This window comes from Anolis sagrei, chromosome 4 (genome assembly GCF_037176765.1).
Source record: "Anolis sagrei isolate rAnoSag1 chromosome 4, rAnoSag1.mat, whole genome shotgun sequence".
Lineage (NCBI taxonomy): Eukaryota > Metazoa > Chordata > Lepidosauria > Squamata > Dactyloidae > Anolis > Anolis sagrei.
In genome coordinates this window covers 241796061-241819016 of record NC_090024.1, presented here as the reverse complement: position 1 = coordinate 241819016, position 22956 = coordinate 241796061, and the positions used below count along the sequence as shown (strand labels likewise).

Sequence of the window (22956 nt, the reverse complement as noted above, 5' to 3'; positions counted from 1 at the left end):
TCCCTCCGTCTCCTAGCAACCCCCGAAGGCCCGTCGTTTCCATGGTGACCGTCGGAAGCCAACATGGCTGCGGGGTTCTTGTGACGTTAGGGTCCGTCTCAAAAGTCCTTCACGAGATCAAAACGCAAAGCATCCTGAATCAACCTAGCTTCTTAGGTTTCCGTTCTGAAACATAAATATTTAGAATCCTCTTGTTGTCTTTAGTCATTTTATTCCTTCCTCGGCCCACGAGTGAGGTATTTCCAGTTTCTGATTTTGAGGTAGTTTGTAGATAATCCCTTGTTGGTAAGTGGGCGGGGCCTTAGTTCTGATTCCACTCATTCTCCTAGTGGAGGCAGACCAAGGCTGCGCATGCGCATCTTTGTGTTCAGTCGCCTTAGTTCTGACTCCTCCCATTCTCCTAGTGGAGGCAGACCAAGGCTGCGCATGCGCACCTTTGTGCTCAGTCTTCTCCCCGCACGCCCAGTCTGATGGAAGAGCCACAAAACAATGGCGCATGCGTACTTCCTCTTTGTCTTTTCTGCAATGGTGTCTTGCTTCCTAAGCCTCATTTATGCAAAATATCAGAAATATCTTGGATTTAGGATTTTATATATTTTATATATTTCATTTTATATCAATATAAAATATATAATATTATATAAAAATATAAATATAAAATATATAATATTATATAAAAATATAAATATAAAATAATATTTATATTTATATTGATTTATTTTTATTTTCCTTGATTAAAATCATCTGTAACTTGCTGTGGTTTTTAAGGGCATTAAATACTAAACACGAGTCGTGTTTGACGCTGCGTCTGGTGGTCCCTATGTAGTCCCCCAGGCAGCAACCAGCCAGGCTTTGAAGCTGAAAGGCCATTCAGTGCTAATCAAGGTGGCCAATTGCAACATTCACACTTTTCTCAAGCAGACAAGAGTTCTTTCTCCCACCCTGGACATTATTCCACAGATATATCAACCCTACTGGCCAAGTTTCCAATAGACCTTACAACCTCTGAGGATTGCCTCCCAGGGATGTGGGATAAATGTCAGGAGAGAATGCTTCTGGAACATGGCCATACAGTCAGAAAAAGATTCCAGTCATGAAAGCCTTTGACAACACAGTTTTTATTCTGTTTAATACTGTTTATATTTAATATTCTTTTAATGTTTGCATATTTTCAATTGTATTGTTTATTCATTCAGCCGTGTCCGACTCTTAGTGACCTCATGGACCAGCCCAGGCCAAAGTACCCTGTCAGCCGTGGCCACCCCCAGCTCCTTCACAGTCAAGCCAGTCCTTTCAAGGATTTTTATTTATTTATTTACAGTATGTATATTCTGCCCTTCTCACCCCGTAGGGGACTCAGGGCGGATTACAATGTACACATGTATGGCAAACATTCAATGCCAAAGACACACAACAGATACAGACAGACGTCCGAGGCTATTTAAGTTTTTCTGGCCGCCAGGGGAGCTGTCGCTTTCATTGTCCATCTGCGACACTGATGAAGTACTTCCACGTTCCCCGCATGCTTTTGCTGGAGTGCTTTGCATGGCCTCGTAAATTAGTTAAATTAGCCTCCCCACACATAGGTGGTATCTAATTTTCCTACTTGACAGATGCAAAGGTCTTTCAGGTTGCAAAGGTCGACAACAAGCTACACAATTGGTCGGAAGCTCACTCCAACCCGGGCTGGCTTCAAACTCATTATCTTTTGGTCAGAAGTGATCTTAATGCAGCTGACGCTCGGCGAGCTGTGCAATTTTTGGAAGAAGGGGGGCTAAAGCCTTTCAAGAAAAACCCTCCCCAGAAGAGGGTAGGGAGAAACTACATCCATCCATCTTGCCCTTGGTCGGCCCCTCTTCCTTTTTCCTTCCTTTCCCCCCAGTATCATTATCTTCTCTAAGCTTCTCTGTCTCCTCATGATGTGGCCAAAGTACTTCAACTTTGTCTCTATTATCCTTCCCTCCAATGAGCAGTCGGGCTTTCTTTCCTGGAGGATGGACTGGTTGGATCTTCTCGCAGTCCAAGGCACTCTCAGAACTTTCCTCCAACACCACAGCTCAAAAGCATCGATCTTCCTTCGCTCAGCCTTCCCTAAGGTCCAGCTCTCACATCTGTAGGTGACTATGGCGAATACCACTGCTTTAACTATGCGGAGCTTCATTGCCAGCGTGATGTCTCTACTCTTCAGTATTTTATCGAGACGGGTCCTTGCTCTCCTCCCAAGAAGTAAGCGTCTCCTGATTTCCTGGCTGCAGTCTGCAGTCATCTTTGCACCTAGAAATACAAACCCTCTATTTCCCAGTTGTCAATCACTCCAGTTGCCATAATCTTGGTTTTTTTTATGTTTAGCTGCAACCCAGCTTTTGCACTTTCTTCTTTCACCTTGATTAGAAGACTCCTCAGCTCCTCTTCGCTTTATTATTATTATTATTTTATTATTATTATTATTACTTTATTTGTACCCCGCTAGCATCTCCCGCAGGATTCGATGCGGCTTACAATAGGCCGAAGCCCAACACAAACAACAATACAATATCTAGCAAATAAAAACAGTTAAGCAGAAAAACAATAACAGTAGCAATACGATAAGACAATATTAAAAACTGGGTCGGCCAGAGTAGGTTAAAAAGTGCTGATGTGTCGGAGGAGTATGGGATTATGATATAAGTGCGGTGTGCGGTGTGTGGTGATTTTGGTACTAAAGTGCTTCTAGGATTTGGTACAGGGAGATTCCTAATCTGAAAAGGCACGTTGGAACAGCCAGGTTTTCAAATTCTTCCTGAAGACTGCCAGTGTAGGGGCTTGTCTGAGATCTTTCGGGAGGGTGTTCCAGAGGCGGGGAGCCACCACGGAGAAGGCCCTGTCTTGCGTCCCCACCAAGCGCGCTTGTGACGCGGGCGGGATCACGAGCAGGGCCTCCCCAGATGACCGTAGTGAGCGTGTGGGTTCATAGACAGCGATGCGGTCACGCAGGTAGGATGGTCCCAAACCGTTCAGGGCTTTGTAGGTAAGCACCTGCACCTTAAATTGGGCTCGGAAAATAAACGGCAGCCAGTGGAGCTCCTTGAACAGGAGGGTTGACCTCTCTCTGTAATGGGCCCCAGTTAACATCCTGGCTGCTGCCCGTTGGACCAATTGGAATTTCCGAGCCGTTTTCAAGGGCAGCCCCACGTAGAGCGCATTGCAGTAATCCAGTCTAGAGGTGACTAAGGCATGGACCACCCCGGCCAGATCAGCCTTAGCGAGGTACGGACGTAGCTGGCGCACAAGTCTCAGTTGTGCAAAAGCCCTCCCGGTCACCGCCGAAGCCTGAGCCTCAAGCGTGAGCGATGAATCCAGGAGGACTCCCAAGCTAAGGACCTGTGGCTTCAGGGAGAGTGTAACCCCGTCCAACACAGGTTGCCACCCTATACCCCGATCTGGTTTCAGCCATCAAAGTGGTGAGTTGGTGCAACTGATCACACTGTACATAGATGAGGTTGGCTTGATGCACCTTCCTCTTGGCATGTTTCTATCTTTCCCCCTCCATTCATGCCTCTTCAAATTCTACAGCACTGCTGGTCACAGCTGACCTCCAACTGGAGTGCTCACAGGCCAGGGCTTCCCAGTTCTCAGAGTCTATGCTTATAAACTACAAAGAGTAAACTACTTGTTCTTTATTGTTCACTTGTGTTGCATATTTTCTTTCTCCGGGAAGAAAGTGTGTGGGCTTATCAACGTGAACTACACGTGGTTTATTTTACATTATGCCACAATCCATACTTATGTGTCATTGACTTAAAGTGTTTTTATCTTTATTAGGAACTAATATGATAGATATAGGCAACAATTTCCAAATTCTTCTTCTTTTTCAAACCAAGGAAGTGTGACACAGACCAGTCTGAATGTCTCTTGTAAATGTTATCTTTGTAATGTATATTTCTTAATTTTGGTTTTTTTCAAGTGGCAAAAAAAAAAAAGAACAAGGAGGAAAGAATACAAAAACCAAAGAAGAGAAGTACATACACTGTAGAATGAAGGCAGTTTGATACCACTTGAACTGCCATGGCTCAGTGTTATGCAAACATGAGATTTGTAGTTTAGCAAGATACCAGCACTCTTGGGCAGAGAAGACTAAAGATTTTTTTTTTTCATGTCAGGAACAACTTGAGAAACTGCAATTCGTTTCTGGTGTGGGAGAATTGGCTGTCTGCAAGGACGTTGCCCAGGGGATGCCTGGATGATTGATGTTTTACCATCTTTTTGGGAGGCTTCTCTCATGCCCCCGCATGGGGAGCTGGAGCTGACAGAGGGAGCTCACCCATGCTCTCCCCAGATTCGAACCTCCAACCTGTCGGTCTTCAGTCCTGCCGGCACAAGGGTTTAACCCACTGCGCCACCAGAGGCTCCTGTAAAGATCTTGAGATACTGTAACTCCCATGATTCCATAGCATTGAACTGTGGCAGTTCATGTGGTGTCAAACTGCATTGTTTCTGCAGTGTGGATGCACCCACAATCCCTTCCCATCAAAAATAGTCCTATGACTTTGACTCTATGCATCGTGGCTCCACTTTATCACTGTTCAGTGGTTAATGGACTGGGTGACTATGGGTGCAATTAGAACTGGGAGTTGTAGTTTGGTGAGAAGCTAGCACTATCTGGCCTAGAAGGATTGTAAAACCATGTCTCTCATTATTCCATAGCATTGAGACAGGGTGGTTAAAGTGAAGTCAGACCCTTAATTGTATAGTGCAGATCAGGCATGGGCAAACTTTGGCCCTCCAGGTGTTTTGGACTCCAACTCCCACAATTCCCACAGGCTTGAGTTTTGGCAGTTGGGATTTGTCAGTTGGGAGATAGTCGGTTGGTGTTCACAGTTGGATAGTGCTAGATAGGAGAACCGGGTTAATCTTTTGTAGTATTCAAGGGTTAGAGGAATTAGCCAGGAATACTGCAGTAGGAACAGGACCTTGCTTATGGTCTGCTTCTTTTATTCCTGAGGAAGGCAAGGCCAAGGTTGTTAGACTAGATTCCAGAAAGTGGGAATTTGGTTTGGAATTATCATCAGAGATTAGTTTCCTGAGATAATATCCTGTTTTGTTAACTCTAGATTTGAACCCAGTATTTATTTATTTGTTTACTTCATTTATATACCGCTTTTCTCAGCCCTTGGGCGACTCAAAGCAGTACCCATCTAAGAATTGTACATCAAACGTAACCAAAAGCTTTTCTGCTATTCACTTACAGAAACCATTACGCATTTGTACCAGAAGAGTTTAAGCCTGTTAAATAAACGTTTTATTATAGTTAACACATTACAACAGCCTGTGTGTGAACATCATTGGTATTTAAACCCTCTGAGGACAACAAACACCATAGTAACACAGAAGGGTGTTACTAAGTATCCTCTCCACATATATATCTCAGCCTGAATACTAAGCAATAAGGTGGCAGCGTACCCCAATTGAAGAAACAGTTTCAAAACCTCTCATTTCAGGCTTAATTCAAATACATATTTATTTACCTCCTTCCTGTGATATTCATTATAATTTTGGTGAAGCAGCATTGGGATTATTCTTATATCTTTCCCTGTCTGATAAATTCAAAATATTTTAATACCTTCTCTACTATTCGGCCTTCCTCTCCTGATAAACCATTCATAATTATAAAGGCTGTTAGGCATGGTGGGAGTTGGAATCCAAAACACCTGAAGGGCCAAAGTTTGCCCATGCCTGGTGTAGATGGACCATAAAGAAGTAGTAAAGTAGGAAAGGTAAACCACTGACCAATATACATTTTGGTGTCTCAAATGTTAGCACCACTTCTGGGTCTATTTGACTTGCTGATTATAAAAATTGCACCATTTCTCCCCTATCAGCTCTAGTTTTTGAGATACAGAACGTATGCCATCTTCCAGTTGCCATCTGCTCACCCCTAGAAAAACATGATAACCATGTGTAAGAAACTAGAGCTGATGTGGTCTATCTATACAATTTTGTTTTGGTTGGGCTGTGATATCGTTTAGGTTTCGGGCCCCCATTGTGTCTAGATTGCGGAAGGCGGCCTGGTCCACTTGCTGCCCCATACAATTGCTCATGTGCTTCCTTGGCTCCACCATGAACATCTAGAGATGCTTTCAGGCTCCATTCTGGTAGTGGGTCTCCATTTCTTTCCACTTGCCACAGTCCAGGCTGCCCACTATTTCAGTGAGGAGTGTTTGAAGCATGGACGTCCGCCTCTTGCTGACCTCCAAGACGCTGTGATGGTCAACGTTTGCCTTCGCATTGTAGTCTTTGACCACTTTGTTGGTGATCAGCGAGAGGCCAAAGACACGGAGGCCGCAATGCCTGGCCACAACGACCTCCGCTGCAGTGCTCATGCCTGGAAGGACAGAAGGAGACAGTTTTTAGCATCTGATCCAATCCCAAATGTCCCAGATCAAGACTCTCGTGGGGATGCCAAGATGCTTATTTATATAGCTATTGTCCTTCCAACTCTGTTGGCTCCCAAAGTGACCCATTTAAGATGGAATCAGGTGTCAAACAGGGATGTGTTATTGCCAAACCTTATTTTCCATCTTCATCGCTATGATAATCCATCTTGTTGATGGGAAGCTTCCCACCAGAGTGGAAATCATCTATCGGACAGATGGCAAGCTGTTTAACCTCAGCAGACTGAAAGCCAAAACCAAGGTTACAACGACATCTGTTATAGAACTCCGATATGCTGATGACAACACCATCTGTGCGCATTCAGAAGACGACCTACAAGCTACTCTAAACACCTTCGCAGAAACACGAGAAGCTTGGCCTGTCATTGAACATTGAGGAAACCAAAGTGCTCTTCCAGCAGGCACCAGGCAATCACTTTGCAATGCCAGAAGTACAGCTTAATGGTGTAACATTAGAAAATGTTGACCATTTCCGCTACTTTGGCAGCCACTTCTCTGCAAAAGTCAACATTGACACTGACATACAACACCGCCTGAGCTTTGCGAGTGCTGCATTTTTCCGAGTGTTGTATTTGCTCCTATTAAGGACCTTAATATAATGGTTTGGGGTTCATACCACTTGCAATGGCACAGAAGTAGCTCTGCTTGGAACAGGCCTTATTATTATTATTATTATTATTATTATTATTATTATTATGTTAGAATAATAATAATAATAATAATAATAATAATAATAATAAGGCCCATTACAAGCAGAGCTACTTCTGTGCCATTGCAAGTGGTGTGAATCCCAAACCTCCATTATATTTAAGGTCCTTAATACGAGCAAATACAACATTGCCTGAGCTCTGCGAGTGCAGCATTTTTCCGAATTAAGCAGAGTGTTTGTGGACTGGGACATCGGTAGGGAGACCAAGGTGCTTGTTTATAAAGCAGGAAAATTGCATTCAAAACACCCCTGACAGATGGCCATCCAGCCTCTGTTTAAAAGCTTCCAAAGAAGGAGCCTTTACGACACTCTGGGGCAGAGAGTTCCACTGCTGAACAGCTCTCACAGTCAGGAAGTCCTTCCTTTCTTGTAGTTTGAAGCCATTGTTCCATTGTGTGAGACTTGTTTATAAAGCTTCTTTATAAAGCTATTGTCCTGCCAACCCTGCTATATGCCTGCGAGACGTGGACTGTCTACAGACATCACATGCAACTCCTGGAACGATTCCATCAGCACTGCTTCCGGAAAATCCTGCAAATCTTTTGGGGAGACAAGAGAACAAATGTCAGCGTGCTGTAAAAAACAAAGAACACCAGCATTGAAGTGATGGTCCTCTGCCATCAACTCCACTGGACTGGCCACGTTGTCCAAATGCCCGATCACCGTCTCCCAAAGCAGTTGCTCTACTCCGAACTCAAGAACAGGAAACAAAATGTTGGAGGACACAAAAAGAGATTTAAAGATGGGCTCAAAGCCAACCTTAAAAACTATGGCATAGACACTGAGAACTGGGAAGCCCTGGCCCTTGAGTGCTCCAGCTGGAGGTCAGCTGTGACCAGCAGTGCTGCAGAATTTGAAGAGGCACGAATGGAGGGCGAAAGAGAGAAATGTGCCAAGAGGAAGGTGCATCAAGCCAACCCCAACCGGGACTACCTTCCACCTGGAAACCAATGCCCTCACTGCGGGAAAACATGCTGGTCAAGAATAGGGCTCCACAGTCAACTACGTACCCATCTCCAGGACACCAGTCTTGGAGGACAATCCTACTCGGACTACGAGGGATTGCCTAAGTAACTCTTTTCTACACCTGCGAAATGTGGACTTTCTACAAACGTCATTCGACTTCCATTTTAATTCTTGCACTTTTAATGTCTGTATTTTTTGTGATGTTGTTTAATGCCTCAAGCCGCGAGAAGAGGCAAGCAACAAATAACAATATATTATATTTATTACACTATGTAGCGTATTTTTTTTCCCTGGGTTACAAATGCCATTTCCTAATTGGTTCGATCATTAAAAAAAATGGGGAAAGTTTATTAAATTGCAGAAACTTTGTTTTTGTGAGAAGGCTATCCTGCTATAGCACATTTTGCGATAGTATTTCAATGAATATCTCATGGAGTCTCAAACAATTCAACATAGCTTGTGGTGGCCACAAAAAAGGAAGTTTCTTGAATGGAACAACTACTACTGATGTAAAAACCACACAGTTAAACAGGAAACAAACAAGGGCTGGATGGCCATCTGTCAAGAGTGCTTTGATTGTGCTTTTCCTGTATGGCAGGGGGTTGGAATAGATGGCCCATGGGGTCTCTCCTATCTCTATGCTTCTAAGTGTCTTACCCACAGCGTCTGCTCCCAGTAAGTGCAACAGCCGAGCCTCTGCGACGGATTCAAAGGTGGGTCCCCCCACCATGCAGTAGACCCCTTCTCTGACAAAGGAGGTGTAGCCCAGGTGCCTAGCGGTCTCCAGGGCCAGCGCACGGATCTTCCTGTCGTAAGCGTCCGAGAGGGCAGGGAAGCGGGGACCAAACCTGTAGAAAGAAGAGGATGCTCTCAACACACTGTACTCATACCACATTTTCCATTATAAGTATCTTTGAACATAATTTTTCTAATCTTACTGCAATATTTACATTGTATTGCTGAAGGCTTTCATAGCCAGAATCACTGAGTTGCTGTAAGTTTTTTGGGCTGAATGGCCATGTTCCAGCAGCATTCTCTCCTAATGTTTCACCTGAATATGTGGCTAGTGTTTCTATTGACAGTGAGGTAAGTGGGGTGCATACATACCTGTGGAATAATGTCCAGGGTGGGAGAAAAAAGGTGTAATGCTCCCCATGCTCTATTCTGCCTTGGTTAGATCACATCTGGAATCACTCTCTGTGAAATTCTGGGCATCACAATTGAAGAGAGATATTGACAAGCTGGAATGTGTCCAATTAGCAAGCCTGAATTAGCATTTAAGTAGTCATGAAGCTGCAAGTCAATCAGGGACAGTAGAATCATAGACTCATAGAGTTGGAAGACACCTCGTGGGTCATCCAGTCCAACCCCATTCTGCCAAGAAGCAGGAAAATTGCATTCAAAGCACCCCAAACAGATGGCCATCCAGCCTCTGTTTAAAAGCTTCCAAAGAAGGAGCCTCCACCACACTCCATGGCAGAGAGTTCCACTGCAGAACAGCTTTCACAGTCAGGAAGTTCTTCCTCATGTTCAGATGGAATCTCCTTTCTTGTAGTTTGAAGCCATTGCTCCATTGCGTCCTAGTCTCCAGGGAAGCAGAAAACAAGCTTGCTCCCTCCTCCCTGTGGCTTCCTCTCATGTATTTATATATGGCTATCATGTCTCCTCTCAGCCTTCTCTTCTTCAGACTAAACATGCCCAGTTCTTTAGGGCTTGTTCTCCAGACCCCTGATCATTTTAGTCGCCCTTCTCTGGACACATTCCAGCTTGTCAATATCTCTCTTCAATTGTTATGCCCAGAATTGGACACAGAGTGATTCCAGATGTGATCTAACCAAAGCAGAATAGAGGGGTAGCATTACTTCCTTAGATCTAGACACTAGGCTCCTCTTGATGCAGGCCGAAATCCCATTGGCTTTTTTTTGCCACCACATCACATTCCTGGCTCATGTTTAACTTGTTGTCCACGAGGACTCCAAGATCTTTTTCACACGTACTGCTCTCGAGCCAAGCATTGTCCCCCATTCTGTCTCTTTGCATTTCACTTTTCTTGCCAGAGTGGAGTATCTTGCATTTGTCCCTGTTGAACTTCATTTTGTTAGTTTTGGCCAATCATCTCTCTAATCTGTTAAGATCATTTTGAATCCTGCTCCTGTCCTCTGGAGTATTGGCTATCCCTCCCAATTTGGTGTCATCTGCAAACTTGATGATCCTACCTTCTAGCCCTTCATCTAAGTCATTAATAAAGATGTTGAACAGGACCGGGCCCAGGACGGAACCCTGCTGATGGCACTCCGCTCGTCACTTCTTTCCAGGATGAAGAGGAAGCATTAGGGAGAATCACCCTCTGGGTTTGTCCGCTTAACCAATTACAGATCCACCTTACTGTAGTTTTGCCTAGCCCACATAGAATCATAGAATCATAGAATCAAAGAGTTGGAAGAGACCTCATGGGCCATCCAGTCCAACCCCATTCTGCCAAGAAGCAGGAATATTGCATTCAAATCACCCCTGACAGATGGCCATCCAGCCTCTGTTTAAAAGCTTCCAAAGAAGGAGCCTCCACCACACTCCAGGGCAGAGAGTTCCACTGCAGAACAGCTCTCACAGTCAGGAAGTCCTTCCTCATGTTCAGACGGAATCTCCTTTCTTGTAGTTTGAAGCCATTGTTTCACGTCCTAGTCTCCAGGGAAGCAGAAAACAAGCTTGCTCCCTCCTCTCTATGAATTCCTCTCATGTATTTATATATGGCTATCATGTCTCCTCTCAGCCTTCTCTTCTTCAGACTAAACATGCCCAGTTCGCTGCTCCTCATAGGGCTTGTTCTCCAGACCCCTGATCATTTTAGTCGCCCTCCTCTGGACACATTCCAGCTTGTCAATATCTCTCTTCAATTGTTATGCCCAGAATTGGACACAGAGTGATTCCAGATGTGATCTAACCAACGCAGAAAAGAGCATGGGGAGCATGACACTAGACTCCTATTGATGCAGGCCAAAATCCCATTGGCTTTTTTTGCCGCCACATCACATTGTTGGCTCATGTTTAACTTGTTGTCCACGAGAACCCCAAGATCTTTTTCACACGTACTGCTCTCGAGCCAGGCATTGTCTCCCATTCTGTATCTTTGCATTTCGTTTTTTTCTGCCTAAGTGGAGTATCTTGCATTTGTCCCTGTTGAACTTCATTTTGTTAGTTTTGGCCCATCATCTCTCTAATCTGTCGAGATTGTTTTGAATTCTACTCCTCTCTTCTGGAGTATTGGCTATCCTTCCCAATTTGGTGTTGTCTGCAAACTTGATGATCTTGCCTTCTAACCCTTCATCTAAGTCACTAATAAAGATCCTGAGCAGGACCAGGCCCAGGACGGAACCCTGTTGATGGCACTCCACTCATCACTTCTTTCCAGGATGAAGAGGAAGCCTTGGGGAGATTCACCCTCTGAGTTCGTCCGCTTAACCAATTACAGATCCACCTAACCGTAGTTTTGCCTACTCCACATTGGACTAGTTTATTTCGCCAGAAGATCATAGAGGTAGCTTGGCTGTTATTGCCTGGAGGCATCTTCTATTTGGGAGTTGTTAACTGATACTTGTTTGCTTGCTGTCTGGAGTTCTCCTGTTTCTGAGCGAGTTCTTTATTTACTGTTTTGATTCTGGTAACCGGATTCTGTTCATTTTCATGGTTTCCTCCTTTCTGTTGAAACTGTCCATGTGCTTCTTGTGGATTTCAGTGGCTTCTCTATGCAGCCTGACACGGTGGTTGTCAGAGTGGTCCACCATTTCTGTATTTTCAAACAATATTCTGTGTCCAGGTTGGTTCATCAAGTACTCTGCTATAGGTGACTTCTCTGGCTGAATCAGTCTGCAGTGCCTTTCATGTTCTCTGATTTATGTCTGCGCATTATTGCGTTTGGGGGTCCTTATATAGACGTGTGTAGACTCCACTTGCTTCACTGCCAACAGAAGCTCTGAGAATGCTTGCCACAGATGCAGGCAAAATGTTAGGAAATAATCTTGTGGCCCAATAAACTCACAGCAACCCAATATTTACATTGGGTTCACCATTTTTTATCCATTCCATATAAATCCACCATTTCTCTTTGCCCATGCCTGAGCTGGACTGAAATCAGTGCTGCGCTTGGTAAGTGCTTCGGCCTAAGTTATGGTTTGCTATCTGCTTGCCTTCCTGCTCAATTTCGGGGCTCATCTCCCACCTGGGAGGAAACAGTAGGGCTTTCGAGAGGGAATCTGGAGCACTTACCGCTCCTCATTGGGGCCCCGCAAAGGGTTTTCCCCAGTGAGGCCCAACAAGTTGATGTGATCCTTGATGATCATGAGGTCGCCAACGTTGTAGGAATCTGCCAAGCCGCCCGCCGCATTGGTGACCAGTAGCGTCTCGATACCCAAGAGCTTGAATACCCGGATTGGGAAAGTCACCTGATCCAGGGAGAAAAGGTAATAGATTTAAATACATTGTAATGAGATGTCCTTCTGTGCATCATCATTATAGTTTGCATCCTACTTTTCCACATAGAACTAGATTTAACTCTGCTCCCTCCAAAAGCAGTAGGATCTATATAGCAATATTAAATGACCACTCACAAGCCGGTTTTGCTTTGAAATGGATATATTGCATGTATCTCTGCAGCAAAGAAAGATACTACTGACTTTTTCCCACCACCACTTCCTTTTATACACCTTTCCTGCCCATCTCCCCCTCTTCTCAGTTTCCTTATTAGAGCTTGTTGCTTCACAAGTTCCAATACAAGGTGTCCAGCACCCTCTGCTGTCTTCAAAATGTCACAGAGAGAGAATTGAGACAGCCAGGATGATTCAGTCAGGATGTCACGGAGGGAATTTGTGATGTCTTCACGATGTCAGAAATTGACTCCTGACAACATGGCTCCCTTCCCAAGATGATTAATCAACTCTGAGTTTTAGTCTCAATTTTAAATGGGATCAAGTCGAGCCTTTTGGACAGCTCTTTGGAACATTCACTGTGTAGATTAATGGGAACTGGATCTAACTCTGGGCGATTTCAACATACTTGGAAATACTTACAATTTTTTTTAGTGCTATTTGTGTTTAATTCTGTTTTACTGTTTGTATGATAGCATATTTTAATTTGTCTAGTGATGCTTTTATGTCAAGCCACTTTGAGTCCCCTTTGGGGAGACAAAGCGGAGTATAAATAAATATAGTTATTATTGGGTTACTGTAGGTTTTTTCGGGCTATATGGCCATGGTCTAGAGGCATTCTCTCCTGACGTTTCGCCTGCTTCTATGGCAAGCATCCTCAGAGGTAGTGAGGTGTTTTGGAACTAGGAAAAAGGGTTTATATATCTGTGGACCCAGTGATTCCGGCCATGAAAGCCTTCGACAATACATAGTTATTATTATTTATTATTAATGCACAACAAGTCACACTCTCTCTGCCTCGGAGAATGTGGACACTGCAAATCTTCACTAAATAAGTACTGCCAAGAAAACCCTAAGACATAAATTTGGGCTCCAGTGTGGACTAATTTAAGTATTGGATTAGGACTCTGGGAGACATGGGTTCGAATCTCTGCTCAGTCATTGAAATTCATTTTGTGACCTTAAGCAAGTCATGCTCTCTCAGCCTCAGAGGGAGGCAAAAGCAAGCCTCCAATAAATCAATCTTTTCAAGAAAAACTTGAGAAATGGGTTGCCGTAAGGAGCTCCTTACCTTCCAGAGCGGGTACCCCTCGTACATGTGGAAGCGCCCTTTCATGCAGACACATTGCTTGCCTTTCAGTCCCCCGAAGATGAGGTGGCCATCGTGGCCGGCCACTGAAGAAAGAGACGGTGAGCCACATTAATGCCCTCACTATTGACAGTCCACACTAAAAGAGTTTGTTTTGAGGATAGCATATAAATAAATAAATGTAATGTAATGTAATGTAATGTAATGTTAGTTTGTGGGATTAACACAACTCAAAAACCACTGGACGAATTGACATGAAATTTGGACAATATACCCCTAACAGACCAACGAGTGACCATCACTCACAACTCCCCCCCCCCAAAAAAAAACAGCAGAAAGAACTTAAAACCCCCAAAAAGCTAAATAATGAAAAGAGGGAGGGAAAGAAAGAAAGAAGGAAAGAGAGAAGGAAGCATGGAAGCAAATAGCGAAGGAAAGGAGGAAGGGAGGAAGGAAGGAAGGAAGGAAGGGAAGAGGTAGAGAAGGAAGAAAAGAGATAAAGCAGAAGGAAAAGAAAAAAGGGGGAAGGAAGGAAAGAGATAGAGAAGGAAGGAAAAAGGAAAGGAGGGAAAGAGGGAGCAAAGGAAGGAGGGAAAGAAGGAGAGAAAGAGGGAGGGAAGGAAAGAGAGAAGGAAGGATGGAAACAAAAAGCAAATGAAGGAAGGAAAGAGAGAAGGAGGAAAGGAGAGAAAGAGGAAGAGGAAGAAAAAGAAAAAGGGGGAAAGGAAGGAAAGAGGTGGAAAAGAAAGGAAGGGGAGAAGGAAAGAAGAAAAGGAAGGGAGGGAGGAAAGAGGGAGTGAAGTAAAGAGGGGGGAAAGGAGAGAAAGAGGGAGGGAAACACCAGCAACGCCTGGTGGGTACAGCTAGTGTGTGTGTGTGTGTGTGTGTGTGTGTGTGTATGAGTGTGTGTATACACACACACACACACACACAGGGAGAGAGGGAGAGAGAGGTGCATCTTGACACCACTTTAACTACCATGGGAGTTGTAGTTATTTTGTTTAGCATTATTATTATTATTATTATTATTATTATTATTATTATTTCCAAAATGTATACATGATAATATAACTATTGGTTTGTAAAGTCCCCAATTAACAGTTGTAATTATACACTTTCTAACAATAGTAAAACATGAGTATCTTATTTGATACTTTAGAAATAAAGCAATACAGTGTTTTCAGAATAATTGGAAGCCTTTCACAGAATATATAGGTAGAATATTTAAAGATTGATCCATAATAATTGCATTGAGTGATTAAAAATAGATTGTTGGAAAGGAGAGCTAGGGCCCTTCCACACAACCCTGCATCCAGGAATATCAATGAAGAAAATCCCACAATATCTGCTTTGAACTGGGTTATCTGAGTCCACACGGCCATATAATAGAGTTTGAAACAGATGTTGTGGGATTTTCTGCCTTGATATTCTGGGATATAGGGCTGTGTGGAAGGGCCCTCAAACCTAAACTGGGATGGAGTCTTACAATATTTGGTCCTATCAAAGCTCTTAGCTTATATATGCGTGTGTGTGTAAAATTTACATAAAGTATTCAAAGGTGACCTAATTGTATCACATTTTATAATTCCCTTGGGATGATAAAGAAATAGTTTTCTAAGATCTACAGAGACACTCGCTGGAATACCTCAGCAAGCGAGAGTCCAAAAGTGGCAGGCTCAAACCCAGAACCTCAACCAATGGCTGATACCAAATGAGAGACTCCCCCCGGGCACACAGAAGACGGGGCAACTTGGAAGGTGCTGAAAAGACTGTGCTGTGGCCCCACGAGATGCAGAGCCAGCCTTAAGAAATGGGGCCACAAAGTGGAATTCACAACATGCGAGTGTGGAGAAGAGCAAACCACTGACCACCTGCTGCAATGCAACCTGAGCCCCGCCACATGCACAATGGAGGACCTTCTTACAGCAACACCAGAAGCACTCCAAGTGGCCAGACACTGGTCAAGGGACATTTAATCAACTACCACGCTTGCAAACTTTGTGTTTTTGTCTGTCTGTCTGTTTTGTTCTGTTAGAAATGTAATACAATTGCCTTGTTGCCCCTGACTTGACAAATAAAATTCCCTTGGGGTCCTTCCACACAGCCCTATATCCCAGAATATCTAAGTAAACTTCTGATTTGTAAGGTAACTCTTTTATTCACCTCTACCTTCTACCTTTTATTTTCCAGTGATTGGTTTGGGGAAGGGGGGAGGGTGCCAAAATATTGTTTGCTTACACTTGAAAATTACCTAGGGCTGACCCTGATCAAGGCAGAAAATCCCACAATATCCAAGCGTGGACTCAGATAACCCAGTTCAAAGCAGATATTGTGGGATTTTCTGCCTTGATATTCTGGGATGCAGGGCTGTGTGGAAGGGCCCTAGCTCTGCTCTCCAACAATGTACTTTTAATCACTCAATGCATTTATTTATTTATTATTTACTACGTTTATATGCCACCCTTCTCACCCCGAAGGGGACTCAGAGTGGCTTAAAAGTTATAATTGTTTCTGATTTGTGCGCTATTTTCTTTGGAATTCAATCTGGTCTTGCTCTTATATAATAAAGACACAAAGAGTCATTCAAGAGGTGTTGCTATGGCCAGGCAGCCGGGCTGTTGAAGCACTCTGGCCGCAAGGATGTGGGAGCCATGGAGGCGCCCTGCCCAGGAGTTGTAAGCCAGCAGGGCCAAAGAGGTTTATTATGGCCCCAGGCAGGCGTTGCTATGGCCGGAAGTGGGCAGTTAGGCCATTGAAGCACTCTCCCCGCAAGGTTGTGGGGACCATGAAGGCGCCCTGCCCAGGAGTAGTACAAGGGTTGAATGAAAAGTAATGCCTCCACCTTCGTTACTTGGGTCCGGATGGGAATATTTTAATAAATCAAACACAGAAATAATCCTTAGAATGTGATCTTTAACTACCACTGTTCACTTTTCCACATAATCACCAGACAATTGGATACATTTCTGCCAACAATGAACAAGTTTTCTGAAGCCGTCACAGAAGAAGTCGACACTCTGTTTCCGCAACCAGCGGTTCACAGTCCTCTCAATGTCTTCATCAGAAGCATAATGATGTCTCCGCAGATCTTCTTTCATTATTGAGAACAGATGGAAGTCAGACGGTGCTAAACTGGACTGTATGGAGGATGTCGTACGGTGTTGAGATGCAGTCTTGGAAGTTCTGCTGTGTACCCATTGATCACAGATCTTCTGATAGCCAAGCAAAACAATAATGTGACCCACACGTTCTTGTGAAATGCCGATTATGCTTGAAATTTCTCTCTGAGTGATACGACGATAGTCCTGAATCAATCTGTCAACCTTTTGCTTGTGAAACTCGGTGGTTGCTGTCACAGGACGTCCAACTCTTTGTTTGTCACACAAGTCAGATGTTCCTACCTCAACATCTTTAAACTTACTCGCCCAACGACGCACAGTACTCACATAAACACAATCACCATAAACAGCTTGCATTCTCTGATTAATCTCCTTTGGGGTGACGCCTTCTGCTGTGAAGAATTCAGTGACTGCATGTTGCTTAAGTCGCATTGACCGACCATCTGCTCAGGGTTCCATACTTCACACTTTAACAACAAAACCGTTCAATGCTAAGGATTCCTGCCAAAATGGAACTGTAGAGGAGAGTCTACTGAACAAGCCAGTACCTGCCGCATACCAGTACTGCCATCTGTTGAGGAGTTACGAAGGTGGAGACATTACTTTTCATTCAACTCTTGTAGTATATATAGGAGTTGTATTATGGGCCAGTCTTTAAATATTCTACCTATATATTATGTGAAAGGCTTCCAATTATTATGAAAACACTGTATTGCTTTATTTCTGAGGAGACTAGTTAGTTTATGAAGTTCTGCAAAGTTTAGCAATTTGGTCAACAAATGGAATAATGCTTTCGTTACAGTCTCTGGCATTAAACTATTTGGGCAGCTGTTATATCATTTTGAAAGAGAGATGTTGTTTTGCAAGGTCTCTAGCCCTCTTTGCCCAAGTGAGTGGCTGCGTTTTCAAGAGAAGCAAAAGACCTTGATTACACTACAACTCCCATGATTCTATAGCATGGAGCCACGACAGTGAAAGTAGTGTCAAAACTGCATTAATGCTATAGTGTAGCTGCACCATCTGATGAAGAAGGTTGGGACGGGATTGGTTGTACTGTACCTGTACTTTGCGGAAAGTGGGGGATCTCGGTGTATTTGAAAGACTCCTGGTTCTCCAAGCTGTCGGCAAGAGGACCCAGTCCTGAGCCGCAAATGATGGCGATCCGCGGACGTTGGGTGGTCCGGGTCAGAAGCCAGTCCGCTGTCTCTTTGCAGTGCTCAAAGCTGGAAAGAGAGCAAGACCAAATCCAAGCCAACGTGGCATCAGCCAGAATCAGTTAGCTCCGTCTAAGGGTGCATTTAAACCAGGTATGGAAAACTTGGGCCTTCCAGGTGTTTTGGACTTCAACTCCCACAATTCCTATCAGCCTATCAGCTGTTAGGATTTGTTGAAGTTGAAGTCCAAGACACCTGGAGGGCCCAAGTTTGCCCAAGCCTTTGTCTGGCTTTGTGGTGTTGTCACTTGCCATGAAGTTGACTTGTAAGTGAGAGATCTCCCAACCACTTTGCCTTCAACAGCCCTGCTCAGGTGTTGGCTTCCTTGACTATGCCCATCTATCTGGATTTTTTTGTCTGCCTATCTTCCCAAGAGATTTGCAGGATTTCTGAGAGGCAGCTCTGATGGAATTGTTCCAGGAGTTGCGTATGACGTCTCTAGATAGTCCACGTTTGACTGGCTTATAGCAAGATTGGGAGGACAAAGGCTGATTCATTTGGGAAAATGCTGCACTTGCAGAGCTCAGTCATTGGAACTACAGATAAAGAAGGGATGGACAAACTTGGGCCCTCCAGGTGTTTTGGACTTCAACACCCACAATTTGGACTTCAACACCCACGGATATCCCAGTCCTCAAACACTCTCTGATTCATTTGGCAAAATGCTGCACTCACAGAGCTCAGTCAAAGGAGTCTGGATGGCCATCTGTCAGGGGTGATTTGAATGCAATATTCCTGCTTCTTGGCAGGGGGTTGGACTGGATGGCCCATGAGGTCTCGTCCAACTCTTTGATTCTATGATTGTATGAAATGCTGCACTCTCAAAGCTCAGTCATTGGAATTACAGATAAAGAAGGGATGGGCAAACTTGGGCCCTCCAGGTGTTTTGGACTTCAACACCCACAATTTGGACTTCAACACCCACGGATATCCCAGTCCTCAAACACTCTCTGATTCCTTTGGCAAAATGCTGCACTCGCAGAGCTCAGTCATTGGAATTACAGATAAAGAAGGGATGGACAAACTTGGGCCCTCCAGGTGTTTTGGACTTCAAAACCCACAATTTGGACTTCAACACCCACGGATATCCCAGTCCTCAAACACTCTCTGATTCCTTTGGCAAAATGCTGCACTCGCAGAGCTCAGTCATTGGAATTACAGATAAAGAAGGGATGGACAAACTTGGGCCCTCCAGGTGTTTTGGACTTCAAAACCCACAATTTGTACTTCAACACCCACGGATATCCCAGTCCTCAAACACTCTCTGATTCATTTGGCAAAATGCTGCACTCACAGAGCTTAGTCAAAAGAGTCTGGATGGCCATCTGCCAGGGGTGATTTGAATGCAATATTCCTGCTTCTTGGCAGGGGGTTGGACTGGATGGCCCATGAGGTCTCATCCAACTCTTTGATTCTATGATTCTATGAAATGCTGCAATCGCAGAGCTCAGTCATTGGAATTACAGATAAAGAAGGGATGGATAAACTTGGGCCCTCCAGGTGTTTTGGACTTCAACATCCACAATTTGGACTTCAACATCCACAGATATCCCAATCTTCAAATACTCTGATTCGTATGGTGAAATACTGCACTCTCAAAGCTCAGTCATTGGAATTACAGATAAAGAAGGGATGGGCAAACTTGGGCCCTCCAGGTGTTTTGGACTTCAACACCCACAATTTGGACTTCAGCACCCACGGATATCCCAGTCCTCAAACACTCTCTGATTCGTTTGGGAAAATGCTGCACTCGCAGAGCTCAGTCATTGGAATTACAGATAAAGAAGGGATGGACAAACTTGGGCCCTCCAGGTGTTTTGGACTTCAATGCCCACAATTTGGACTTCAACACTCACGGATATCCCAGTTCTCAAACACTCTCTGATTCGTATGGGAAAATGCTGCACTCGCAGAGCTCAGTCATTGGAATTACAGATAAAGAAGGGATGGACAAACTTGGGCTCTCCAGGTGTTTTGGACTTCAACGCCCACAATTTGGACTTCAACACCCACAGATATCCCAGTTCTCAAACACTCTCTGATTCGTTTGGGAAAATGCTGCACTCGCAGAGCTCAGTCATTGGAATTACAGATAAAGAAGGGATGGACAAACTTGGGCCCTCCAGGTGTTTTGGACTTCAATGCCCACAATTTGGACTTCAACACTCACGGATATCCCAGTTCTCAAACACTCTCTGATTCGTTTGGGAAAATGCTGCACTCGCAGAGCTCAGTCATTGGAATTACAGGTAAAGAAGGGATGGACAAACTTGGGCCCTCCAGGTGTTTTGGACTTCAAAACCCACAATTTGTACTTCAACACCCACAGATATCCCAGTCCTCAAACACTCTCTGATTCATTTGGCAAAATGCTGCACTCACAGAGCTTAGTCAAAAGAGTCTGGATGGCCATCTGTCAGGGGTGATTTGAATGCAATATTCCTGCTTCTTGGCAGGGGGTTGGACTGGATGGCCCATGAGGTCTCATCCAACTCTTTGATTCTATGATTCTATGAAATGCTGCACTCGCAGAGCTCAGTCATTGGAATTACAGATAAAGAAGGGATCGTTAAACTTGGGCCATCCAGGTGTTTTGGACTTCAACATCCACAATTTGGACTTCAACATCCACGGATATCCCAATCTTCAAATACTCTGATTCGTATGGTGAAATGCTGCATTCGCAGAGCTCAGTCATTGGAATTACAGATAAAGAAGGGATGGGCAAACTTGTGCCCTCCAGGTGTTTTGGACTTCAACTCCCACCATTCCTAACAGCCTACCGGCTGTTAGGAATGGTGGGAGTTGAAGTCCAAAACACCTGGAGGGCACAAGTTTGCCCATGCCTGATTGACATTGTTCAGTAACATCTGGGCATTCAAACTGTGTACAAACTAAAGAGCGTCAATCACTATGTCAAAAAATAATAGGATTCTCTACCCATGGATTCATCGACCCTTTGAAGGCAACCTTGATGTGGCCCTCTATGAAAGTAAGCATGTCACCTCTGATCTAGATGCACTTTCATCCTCTGTAGACAATAATTAAATGCTTCCTTATTCATTCGTTTACACATTTATAGTTTCTGTACTCATTCACTTACTAGGGCAGAAGGAGCCAGGGAGGCCATACAGTGGGAATGCAAGGTGGTTGGCCAGACTGATAGATCAAGAAAGGCCATATTGGTTGATATATGCCAGTAAGGGGGTTGGGAGGGGGGGAAGAGCCATTATGGTTGTGTAAACTCAAACAATCCCATATAACAAATACATGGACATGCCAGAAACACCGAATTTTATCAAACTGACTTGCTGTGAGTTTTCCGGGCTGTACGGCCATGTTCCAGAAGCATCCTCTCCTGACGTTTCCCCCATTTCTACGGCAAGCATCCTCAGAGGTTGTGAGGCACTTGCCTAGTTTCCAACAGACCTCACAACCTCTGAGTATTCCTGCCATAGATGCATAAATAGTATAGTGTCTAGATCTAGTGAAGTCATGCTCCCCATGCTCTATTCCGCTTTGGTTAGACCACACCTCGAATATTGTGTCCAATTCTGGGCACACCACAATTGAAGGGAGATATTGACAAGCTTGAATGTGTCCAGAGGAGGGCGACGAAAATGATCAAGGGTCTGGAGAACAAGCCCTTTGAGGACTTCAACTCCCACAATTTCTAACAGCCGGTAGGAATGTGTCCAGAGGAGGGCGACTAAAATGATCAAGGGCTTAGAGAACAAACCCTATGAGGAGCGGCTTAAAGAGCTGGGCATGTTTAGTCTGAAGAAGAGAAGGCTGAGAGGAGCCATGTATAAATACATGAGAGGAAGTCACAGGGAGGAGGGAGCAAGCTTGTTTTCTGCTTCCCTGGAGACTAGGGTACGAAACAATGGCTTCAAACTACAAGAGAGGAGATTCCATCTGAACATGAGGAAGCATCCTCAGAGGTAGTGAGGTCTGTTGGAACTAGGAAAAAGGGTTTATATATCTGTGGAATGACCAGGGTGAGACAAAGGACTCTTGTCTGCTGGAGCTAGGTGTGAATGTTTCAACTGATCACCTTGATTAGCATATAATGGCCTGACATTCACACCTAGCTCCAGCAGACAAGAGTCATTTGTCTCACTCTGGTCATTCCAGAGATTTATAACCCCTTTTTCTAGTTCCAACAGACCTCACTACCTCTGAGGATGCTTGCCATAGATGCAGGCAAAACGTCAGGAGAGAATGCCTCTAGACCATGGCCATATAGCCCGAAAAAACCTACAACAACCCTATGTTGAATTGACTGAGACTCGATGAGATGTTCACTGAAAACTTAGAGCAAAATGTGCTGCAGGATGTCCTTCCCGCAAAAACAAAGTTTTTGCAGTTTAATAAACTTTTCCTATGTCTTTATGATAAAACCAATTAGGAAATGAAATTGATAACCCAGGAACAGAAATCGTGTTATGTAGTATAATAATCTCTCTCAGACACACTCACATGCATGGGGAAGGAAGGAAGACATGCCCCATTTAGACCTACCTGAACATGTCCGTCGGTTGCATCCTGAATCCCAAATCAAAGCAGCAAGAGAAACAGTTGGGTCTGAATGGAGAAGCTTTGCCTTCTTGCTCTAGCAATCTTTCCGTGCAAGGAAAGAGCAGTTTTATACAGAAGGGAGTTTTCTCCTTTGGGGGTGGAGGCAAATGAATGGGATTAGCCATTGGCTCTGGGCTGGTGAGTGATGCTTAGCAATTAATGCACACCCACAGCCTGGATTGTTTCAACTCTGGACCATGCTCCCC

General features: G+C 44.3%; 1 protein-coding gene across 1 annotated transcript; it reads right to left on the bottom strand.

Annotated features, from left to right (window-relative positions):
• Positions 1–5255: 5255 nt before the first annotated feature.
• On the bottom strand, positions 5256–22731 carry LOC132772990 (purine nucleoside phosphorylase-like). Its single transcript, XM_060771853.2, has 6 exons — positions 22694–22731; positions 18015–18178; positions 13819–13922; positions 12370–12545; positions 8764–8954; positions 5256–6361 (listed from the first exon to the last, which is right to left on the bottom strand). Exons 1-6 carry the CDS (start codon positions 22714–22716, stop codon positions 6117–6119), a joined length of 903 nt encoding a protein of 300 aa, XP_060627836.2. The 5' UTR covers positions 22717–22731; the 3' UTR covers positions 5256–6116.
• Positions 22732–22956: the final 225 nt, after the last annotated feature.

What these genes read in the sequence shown, in the direction of transcription:
- LOC132772990 (XM_060771853.2), bottom strand. Translation starts at nt 22,716, where the DNA reads ATGCAACCGACGGACATGTTCAG. An exon ending in AGGGGTACCCGCTCTGGAAG is followed by an intron (nt 12,546 to 13,818) that starts GTAAGGAGCTCC and finishes TCCCTGGATCAG; the next exon opens with GTGACTTTCCCAATCCGGGT. An exon ending in ACTGGGAGCAGACGCTGTGG is followed by an intron (nt 6,362 to 8,763) that starts GTAAGACACTTA and finishes CTGTCCTTCCAG; the next exon opens with GCATGAGCACTGCAGCGGAG.